This window comes from Neolamprologus brichardi, chromosome 7 (genome assembly GCF_056152115.1).
Source record: "Neolamprologus brichardi isolate AB-2024 chromosome 7, ASM5615211v1, whole genome shotgun sequence".
NCBI lineage: Eukaryota > Metazoa > Chordata > Actinopteri > Cichliformes > Cichlidae > Neolamprologus > Neolamprologus brichardi.
The window spans coordinates 54,461,121-54,471,828 of NC_142110.1; the positions used below are offsets into that span (position 1 = coordinate 54,461,121).

Here is a 10,708-nt window from a genome sequence, read left to right on the forward strand (position 1 = left end):
TTTGGGTGGGAGGGGTTAAAAGTTTATGTTCATCCATAAAAGCCCACCAGCATAACATGACCACAAATGAACTCCTAATATTCTTTAGGTGGAAGACACTTTAAACAACAGGATCTCACTCTGCACATAGTTTTGGTTTTTGTTGGTGCTTCTGAATGCAAACCGAAATTAAGATTGTAGTGTCAAATAGAGGCAAAGAATACATAAATGAAAGCAACCACCATCACCATAAAGAGCCCATCCCTACTTTGAGTCAACTCAAAACCTAAATGTTTGTGTGAATCAGCTATTTAGATGTAGCCTACTAACCCAGCTATATGCAAACTATACGTGATTCACTGCATGTTTGTCTGTATATGCTTTAAACCTCTTTGTTGTGTGTTTTTTATTATGTCATCACTCACTTGGTGCATTGCATGGCCACCACTGACTTGTTGGTGCTGGATGTTCCGTATCATCAGAACGCGCTGTCTCGCTCCTATAATTCCAATAACGCTCCGCTGAGCTGGTCTCACTACGGCAGCTGTAGGGATATGCATGCCAGCCAAGGGTCCCTGGTCTTTAGTGTCAGGGACGGACAGCCCTACGGAGCTCTGGGCTTCTGTGTGAGTACTGTCAACTCGTAGATCACTCCTGCAGCTCATACTAAAGCCAGGGTATCCAGTTCCTGCAAGTTTCACATCCTTTACAAGAGAAGGAAATGTCTGTTTCCTTCTCTCGCCAGTGTTGAAGTGATCACAGATGCTCGGAAGCCATGTTTCACTTGTCCTTTTATAGGCAAGGGAAAATATCATTCCCAACGTATGTTTTTCATGACCATGATCTCTGTTAGTGCCTAAAATATCAGAGTGAAACATGGATGAATTCTGGTTTTTGTGTTGTTTTTTGTGGTTAAATACAAGTAGAGCTGTTTAAAAGGGGTCTCCTTCTTTATTTGTACCATCATTAGTTGGTTTACTTGGTTTCTCATTTAGAAACTTGACTACATCTGTGGTAGAATGAGATTAGTGTGATTTCATACTGAATTTTGATTAAAATATATATATATATATATATATATATATATATATATATATATATATATATATATATATTAGGGGTGCAACGATACTCGTATCGATATTGAACCGTTCGATACAGTGCTTTCGGTTCGGTACGCATATGTATCGAACAATACAACATTTTTAATTTATTTTATCAACTTTCCTTCTGACGGTGCTGTCTGTGTTGAGCGCTCAGTGGATCTGCGCTCGACAGTGCAGCCTAGGCGGAGTAGTCGAACGCAGATTCACTGAGCGCAGGGCAAGCTAGCTAGACAGAAGTTAAGCTCGTTGCAACATGGCAAATTGAACCTCCCGCACCCTCATTCAGATCTGGCGTCTGGAACTATTTTGGTCTTCATGTGACGTATGACCTTGAAGGTAAGCGTGTCATGGACTAAAGTAAAACAGTATGTCAGATGTGCCAGGCAATGCTCAATTACATGAGTGGGAACTAGTGTGTTAGCGCAGTTAGCTAGTTAATGTGTTGACGCTGTCCAGCCCCACACACGGGGTAATCCGCGGTAGCTCGTTAACGGAGATTTGCCGTGTTGTGGCGTTAACCTCATTTCAGATTAAGGCTGACAGCACTAGTGGGAACACAACGAATATGACTGCACATTTACCCGATAGCATCCTAGTGCAAAGACAAGTGGAAGCAGACAAAAACAACAAGCAGGCATGCTACAAACTTTACCCGAGTCATTTAGACAGCCGTTAGCACATGATTCTCCTTATGGGGACCTGATATGTTTAATATGCTGCTGAGAATATAGCCCAGAAGAAGCGTATAGTATAGCTTTTATTTTGGAAAGAGACATTTCTCTATAATAAACTCTCTTTTCCAAAGATGAGTGATTCCTCAATCAGATACAGGGCTCGCAAAATCGCTAGCCCGACGTCCCGGGGCTAGCGATTTTTCCAGTCGGGCTGCCCTGCTCTGCTCGTCGGCCTATCGTAGGAAGGAAAAATATATGTCAATGCTTTTGCATTCTTTCGGAAATGTAGCTGGGTAATTATGTCATTGGCATCGGTGAGCCACTGTCAATATGTGACATATTGAAATCGCGTTTGAATTTGCGCTTGTTTTTTGCTTTCACTTTGCAATCGCGCTAACTGTGTATAGAGAGCGACAGCACTGATTGGTGAGTGATGATAATTTGCGCACCAATTCCTCTGACATCGTCTTATCAATGTTAGCTTACTATGCAAACATGACAAGTGAAATCTCCTGCAGCTTAAACATGTGAGAGGTTGATCGCGCAGAGAATCGCTGAGCGTTATGTGAGTGCCTGTGTAAAAGCAGCAGGATATATATTTTAGTTCTGCTGAGCCAAATAAGACAGGTCAGGGTGAAGAAGTGACAGCCAAAGAAAAGCTTACCACAAAACGGAAAAGTTATGACAAATCAGACTATAAGGCAAAAAGAAAGTGCAGCTTTATGGTTTCATGGACAAAAGAATTTCTGTGGCTGCAATATGATGAGCTAAATAACCAGGTCTACACATAAGTGGTCCGCAGGTGCGCATTCGCTGTCAAAATAAAAAACGCGCACAAGATAAGAAGTTGCAACGCGTGTTTGCATACATAAGATTTTCAGGAGGAGGACAGACATTTGTTTAGAACTCTTAAAGATGTCGAAGAAGCTCCTTTAAGCAATTACTATGATGTTCCTCCACCTCCAAAGAAATGTCAGGAGTCCGAACCACAAAAGAAGCGCGTATTCTCGGAAAAGTGGTTGCAGGAGGTGAGCTGGCTTCAAACAAATGATGAACGCACAGAGAGGTGGTGCAGAATTAGGGCTGGGTATCGTCACTGATTTTTAGAATCGATTCAATTCCGATTCACAAGGTCCAGAATCGATTCGATCCACGATTCGATTTAATTCGATTCGATTCGATTCACTTAGATTTGAATATGGGAAATTTTGACAGTCAGAAATATTATAATTCAGATTAGTACGTTTACATATTTTTGTATCTATAAAAAGGAAGCTGACACACGCAAGACTTTATCAAAGGTGTGAGCATCACAGCAGATGCCTTTGTGTCAAAGTAGCTGAAGATAAAACACAGAAACACATGAAGGTGATTTTTCCTGGCCTGGGATTTTATAAAAATATTCTGCAGTACATCAAAAACGAAAGAAAACCATTAATCAACATATGAACATTACCTCTGAAGTTACAGCGGTTTTATTAGAGACACGGCTAAGCATTTTGCATTTTGCATAATTTTAAAAAGTTTAAATTTGTTCAGCATTGAACGGCAGAAATTAGGTTTTCTTTTCGGAAGTATATAAAACAGAAAAAAAAAAAAAGTCGGCCGATAGCGCTGTAAACAACGGTAGACTTGTGCGTAACAAGCAAGCGAATAATGCAGAAAACCATACAGAGAGAGAGAGGGGGAGAGAGAGAGAGAGAGAGAGAGAGAGACAGAGAGCTGTGCATCGTGGTCGAAGCAAAACAGTAAAAGTCAGAGTGAATACATGACGATGTTTTTGTGAAGCGTAGTTTGGATCCTCTTTTGCTGCTGGTTCGGTCAATATTGTTTGGAGAGACATCAAACTAACAGCTTTAGAATCAGGGCATAAAGGGCGTGAACACAAAGCGCAGACCCGCGGACAGATCAGAATCAGCGGGCTGTCGGCTTTCAGACCCGACTGTGAGAAATTCGACATCTAACTGATTCTGATCCGCGGGCTGCGCTGTGTGTTTAAGTCTTTGTGCAGAATCCGTGTTCCTGCTCTCATTTACTGTTTTAGCTGTTTGGTGGTTGTTGAAATTTTGTGAGATTTCACCTGAGATTCTGGCATTTCGGGCAAAATAAATTTATATTAAAAAAATCGATTCAGGATTTTAATGAATCGATTTTACGTAATCCAAGCCAGAATCGATTTTAATCGATAAATCGATTATAAAAACCCACCCCTATGCAGAATGTGCCGTGAAAATTTAATAAATGACAAATTAATAAAAAGGCATGAACATTTTTTTGTGTATCGAAAAAATATCGAACCGTGACACCAAAGTATCGAACCGAACCGAACCGTGAATTTTGTGTATCGTTGCACCCCTAATATATATATATATATATATATATATATATATATATATATATATATATATATATATATATATATATATATATATATATATATATATATATATATATATATATATATATATATATATATATATATATTATATATATATATATATATGGAAGTAATCAAAGGTGAAACTGCTTCCTAACAAAATTTAGAGGCTGTGTGAGGAAAAAAATATCTGACAACATGAAAACAAACTTTGTTTTGTTCTCTCTAAGAAAAGTCTACTTTCATTTATTCATGAATATTAAGTATGGTACAAAGCAGCTCCTTTTAAACCTACCAGGCTCTAGTACATCAGAATCAATATCCCCGTGCGTCATCTGTCTTCCTTGTTGCTCTTGCATTTCACAAACCATTCATTTTCTTCTCCTTTAATTGCACTTCAAATGCTTCAAATGCTTTCTTTCTTGTCTGCCACCTTCTTCAATCCAAACTTTTGATCACTTCAGAATTGCTTCATAACCTCTCACGGTGTGTGTGTGTGGGGGGATGAAAGCTATGTTTGTGGAAGGTAAGTAGTCAATGTGTGTGTCTAAATGATTTAGAAAGGGGGTATTAGATCTGTAGAGGCAAAACTAAAGCTGTCTGAGAGTGTTGTGTAACCACTTTACTGCTTAACATTCAAGATTCATCTCATCTCCTGGTGGCTAATGTTCCAAATTATATTCTGCTTGGTGTTTAAATAGAAGCTATGCAGACTTTAATCTCCGTTTTTCGTGTCTTAGTTGGTGTGTTGATCGCTCTGTGGTGTCTTCTAAATCAACAGCTTGTGTGATCCCAGAGTCTCAGTAATTGATGTTTTTTGTTATCCTTGATTGCAAATGGGGTTAAAGTGGGCAAGTCCTTAATGGTGTCCCAGCACCTTAAATCCAATAGGCATGTCCTTCCAGCTGACTGCATGGAGATACTTGCTCAAGAAGAAAACAATGACATCCCTCCTACACCTTCGACACATCCTTTTTTCTTCCCATCCTTGTGATGTGTTCAGGGTGCAGATGTAAAGTTGTGGCCAAGGTACTTTAGCGTCTAGTAAGTCATGTAGAAGAAGAGTGTGCATAAATGGACGGGCTGGGGGGGGGGGGGGGGGGGGCATGCTAGTGTGGACAAGAGAGGAAGATGAAAGATTATTTTCAAAGGTAAGGACTGCCCAGCAAGTGAAATTTTATAAGCTAAAAATTAGAATTTTACTTGTCATTTTCTAAAATCATAATTTTGAGAAAGGATAATCGTCATATTTGCGAAATCCACAAAGAGAGCGAATATCAGAGTAGCAGTTGATCAGTGTGTACACACAAAAAAATCAGCTGGAGCTCACAGAGCAAATTGATATGCGACTTCTTTCTAAGTAAGTCTTTCTACCATGCTGCTCGGCTGCTGCACCCAATCTTAGGGATTCCCCTTTTGCCAAATCCCCACTTTAACCCCTGGTTGCAAATCAATTTCAGTGGATTGAGGTTGAGTGCAATGTTGGTAATCGTTCCTTTCTTCCCATCCAGGATGATGTTTTTGGTCCCCAAGGGATGCAAAACTACACTTTGGACCCTGCCAGAAAAGTAAGTCTACTACCACCAGACTGTGGTTAGCAAATACAAGTTTGTTTAGAGTAAACAAGATGTTATGCATCTTCTATTCATCCAAACTGATAGTTTTGCTACATGGGAATTAGGGATAGAAATTCCAAGCAATAAAACCTGCTGATTGTGTGTGATTATTTCTTAGGTGCCTTTGATGAATGGTCAGATGGGTCCTTCGGCTCGTCCTCCGATGAGCCAGTCGTCCATGGCACGTCACCCTTCCAGAGAGCAGCTCATTGATTACCTGATGCTCAAAGTCTCCCAGCAGCCCCAGGGGCCTTCACGAATTCCACTTGAACCCATCCAACAAGAGGTGAAGGATGGATTATTACTCAAAGAAATATGCAATTCAGTATTTAAGGGAATTACGTATTTTCTTAGAGAAGCCTCTTTCCATTAGCTGAGGTGTTGTCATTATGCCTCATCGTGACTGACCCAGACATTTAAGAATATCAGACCGATTTGATGACTGGCTAAATTCCATATTGAGCTTGTGCCAGCCCCTTTTTTTGAAACTTACACTGCTGTTCCAAGTTAAGCTTGTTCCTACTCCCACAAGTCTGAACTTGGCGTTCTCAACCAGAGACGGTCCAGTAAAAATCCAACTGTTGAGCCTCAGGTTATAGTTTCAGTTTTATTTAGTTTCTCCTTCATCCTTTATGGTAAACTAAGCTAACCGCTAGCTGCCTGCTGAATTGCATTAAATAGGCCAGATGTTATTACACTCAAAGAGTCTATGTTAACCCTTTTAGCGTATTGCAGTTGATGTGGTCTGAAAGTGACCTAGACTTCTGCACCTCCTCTGAGCTGTGATGGTAGACTCTGACTGTACTCGTCTGGTGGTTTCATTAGTTTTTCCCCTGCCACTTTAAATTAGTTCGGTGTTTGCTGACATTGAGAACCTGATATTCTTGTTCACTCCAACTGAATTTTAGTAGCTTTCTTTCATTTACATTTATCGTAGCTGGCACTTTAAGTCGAGAAAACTTTCTCCTTTAATTTTACGACTAATGTCAATATATTGTATCGTAACAGTGATCATGCGTAATGAAAGTGTGTGGGTGTGTTTCAGATCCGTGTGAAAGTGGAGAAGAATCCTGAGCTGGGTTTCAGTATATCAGGAGGAATCGGAGGCCGGGGAAACCCCTTTCGTCCTGATGACAATGTAAATTAATACCTTGATTTTTATTTTTATTTTTTTTGTCCCCCTCTTCCAAAGAAGTCAGTTCTTTTCTGAGATTTTATATCTTATTGTTATAATTTCAGGGTATATTTGTAACAAGGGTTCAACCTGAAGGACCAGCATCAAAAATTCTTCAGCCTGGGGATAAAATCATCCAGGTACTCTGCTGTCTGTAGGAATCAGTGTTTTGAGATTAATGTCTTTGGAATATTAACCAATAATCTAATCTACCGTTTTCTTCTCCCTCCTCAGGCAAACGGATATAGCTTTGTAAATATCGATCACGGGAACGCAGTGTCCCTTCTGAAGACTTTCCCAAACACTGTGGACTTGATTATCGTAAGAGGAATCCAAGCATAGACTGAAACTGACCTCAAATAGAGTGTGACATATGGGAGAAGAACTGAAAAGCATACGTTGACTTGTCATATTTTTGTACTCAGAAACTGATCCATTGCTACCTATCGGGACTATTTATAGTAGAAATCATGGGAGCCTTGATTAAATGGGAAACCACTGAATGTAGTGGATCAAAGTGAGACAGCAGAAGAACATCTGCAAGTACGAGTCCTCAAAAGGCCATCACTGTGGAAAATATATATATATATATATATATATATATATATATATATATAATTTTTTTTTTTTTTTTATACAAAAGAAGCTGAAGATATGACGTCACTTACTGTGGTCTCTGTACAGGTCATCTTTTTTTCTTTTTTCTTTTTTTTTTAAACCCCAAAACTCGTCATGAGTGGATCAGGAGTTTGATTTCACTTCTGCAGATGGATATTAATCTGACCACTAGGGGGCAGAGCTCCTTCTCTTCTGCCATCCAGTTTGCCTTTTTTTCTTTTCTTTTCTTTCTTTTTATTTAAGATGTTGAAACCATTTTCCAGTCTGCTTGCGATCTTAACTGGAGGACAGTGTTACGTGCTTGCTATGTAGAGACGAATGTGGATCAAGGAGGCGTTTGGCTTTGTTTTTTGTGGGAGAGATGCCCCCCACCCCCCATCCCGTTTTTCTTTTGTTCTTGCAAGATCAAACCCTTTGCTTCCACATACCTGCGAATCTCCACCATCATACAGACACTTCACTATTTCAGCTCATCCCTGACCTCATCACTCCAACTGGACATATCACATTGCCACATTGGATTGTGGAAATCTGCAATATAAATGGAGCTGAAGAAATGCACCCTGCATGCGATCACATAATGGGACAGGAAATTGAAGGCATATAATAGTTGGGTTTGGTTAATCTGCTTTGCTAGTCTTTCATTTAAAATACAGAAAAACACAGATTATTGGGAAATATTCATATTTGGTTAGTAGGTAGATTGCTGCAGATGGGTACATCAAAGTTGTTTCCTTGTTTTTAGGTGCATTTCTCAAATCATGAGAGCTGTTTGACGCAGAGGACATATGTGGTGGTTATGCTAGTTTAACCAAAGCAAGTTTAGAAACCGTGGACAGACGGTAAAGAAAAGCAGGAGGTATCTTAAGAGAGACTTGAGTCATGTTTTTAATTTTTATTTTTAGGGGCTTCCTCTTTCAGGCAGCCGACAGTGAGCTGAGAGGGTTTCAACATCTGGCAGTTTTATTATAATTTTTTATTTTTTTTAAATGGACCATAGGTTGCCTTGTGTGTCTATAAAAATGTTTAGCCATTGTTTTAATCACCTTTTTGTTTTGTTTTGGGGTTTTTCTTCGCTGTACAGAGAATAGATTTAGGAGAAACCAGTTGTCAAGTGCCATAGACCTTGAACTGTTTGAACAGGGTGGTGGGGGGACCTTTGACGCCAGAACCCAAGCAATACTCACATATTCACAACCTCCTGAGTACGTTTGCAGCATAATGGCTTAGAAGCAATATTTAAAGCCTTTATTTTCATTCACACAAAAAAATCTTCTTTTTTTTAAACAACACAACCTTTTAGTATTCCCTGATGATTTTACATGATTTTTTATATTGTGAAAAGAATCTTTTTGTAATGAAATGGCACAGGAAATAAATATATGGTAGTGTTTCAAAAAATGATTAAAAAAAACAAACAAAAACTCTGCGTTGTGTAAGAGCAGGTTTTAGCGTGTGTTGCGTAGCATACCGTGTCTTCTAATGTTTTAATGTAGGTCGAAACATTTGTAATGTTCGTCACCGAAGGAAAATTGTGGTTTTTAAAGCAATGTCGTCAGCTTAAAAAACTAGGCTCTGATTGGGACAGTGAATGCGTCATTTGCAGCCGCACATTTGTGACCACTGAGTTGTACAATATAAATTGCATTTTAATCCAGCAGTGTTTGAACAAGAAGCATTCCCTCGACTCACGACGGCCGATTAGATTAGGAGTCGTCTGCTGTGCTCTTCTTGTACGTGGCAACAGTGGGAAAGTATTTGATTCATGTGGCACTGACAAACCAAAATGACAACACTGTGGAAATTGACGACATTTTTATCCCTTTTAATAAAATAATATTTAGAATATCACGCTGATCTAAATGAAGCTGTACCATTTTAGTTTTTAAATTCAGTCTAGTTTTGGCAACTTTTGTTTTCATGAAAGTGACAACATAATGTGCTTCTGACATTTTTAGTTTCTCACAACCTGTTTTTTGTTTTCACACTGATGAGATTATTGATTTTATTTGTTTTAATTTTGTGGGTTGTTTTCTGTTCTGTCTCTGACTTTTAATGGGAAATGGTTAATGGTCACTTTATAATCATGGCAATAAATAAAGTCTGACATTGTAGACAATCTAGGGAGATCAAACTTGTTTTCATGCTTTCTTCATCCATGTTGGTTTGTTTCTCACGCTCCAGTTTTATTTATTTAGCAGCCTTCTTTGGATTTCAAACCTTCCTAATCAAACTGTAAATACCCTTAAAAGGTTTTAGAAAAGAGGTCATAATGGCATTAATGACTTGCGATTGTAAAACCAGCAATAAATTGCAATTCAGAGGCACCAGTTTTAATGTATAGCTACTCTTTCTAAATGGTCACGGTGAGATGATGATCATGACGATGATTGATATGCATTTATCCAACATTCCAGATTTTGTACATAATTACCTGTTTCTGAAGTAACCTGTGGAAAATAAACTAATGCTGTTTAACACAGATTTCTGTGTCGTTTTCTTTTATTATCCTGCGAGTTTATATAAAAGGATGAATGCAAAACTGGGATTAGATTAACTGGATCACTACATAAATAACAGATTGTACTGTTAAGTTTTTGGGGAGTAATTTTGCCTCTGTTTAAAATCCACTGGGATGGTAAGCAATCAGTATCATTAAAGTACAGACCTTTGGCTTACATTGAGTAGGTTTAACAAAAGTATTGATTGCATTGCCTGACATTTTTAGTGCAATTCTAACGTAACTAATAATTACTTTTTTGTAGTCAATGCTCCATTTTCAAAAGGCTCAGAAGTAATTGGACAGTTGATAAACGGCTTCATGGCCACACGAGGCTCGTTATTTAATGACAAATTAAGCAGATAAAAGTTTAAGTTGATTCCATTTGTTGAACTTGTATTTGACAACTCTTGGTAAATGGACTGGTTCTTGTATAGCGCCTTACACAACTTACCTCATACACACAAGCACTTTTCTTCCTATGCTCTATGTAAGTGCTTCTATCTACCATTCACACGCATTCAGAATCTGATAGATTCATCTGTGAGCAACTTGGGGTTAGTATGTTGCCCAATATTTGGCATGCAGACTGGAGCAGACAAGGATGGAACCACCACCTTTCCAATTAGTAGGTGACCTGCTCTAGCACCTAAGCTACAGCCAC

General features: G+C 38.8%; 1 protein-coding gene across 2 annotated transcripts in view; it reads left to right on the plus strand.

Annotated features, from left to right (window-relative positions):
* The window catches only part of erbin (erbb2 interacting protein), a 51,266-nt gene extending 41,247 nt beyond the window's left edge, over positions 1–10,019 (plus strand). The window contains exons 21-26 of one of the 2 annotated variants that reach the window (XM_006796872.3): positions 462–605; positions 5,648–5,704; positions 5,871–6,038; positions 6,798–6,890; positions 6,992–7,066; positions 7,161–10,019. In XM_006796872.3, the coding sequence (XP_006796935.1) occupies positions 462–605; positions 5,648–5,704; positions 5,871–6,038; positions 6,798–6,890; positions 6,992–7,066; positions 7,161–7,268 (645 nt within the window). In that variant the 3' untranslated portion in view covers positions 7,269–10,019. The remainder of the gene's footprint in view (positions 1–461; positions 606–5,647; positions 5,705–5,870; positions 6,039–6,797; positions 6,891–6,991; positions 7,067–7,160) is intronic. The other variant, XM_006796873.3, reaches the window with a different exon arrangement.
* Positions 10,020–10,708: the final 689 nt, after the last annotated feature.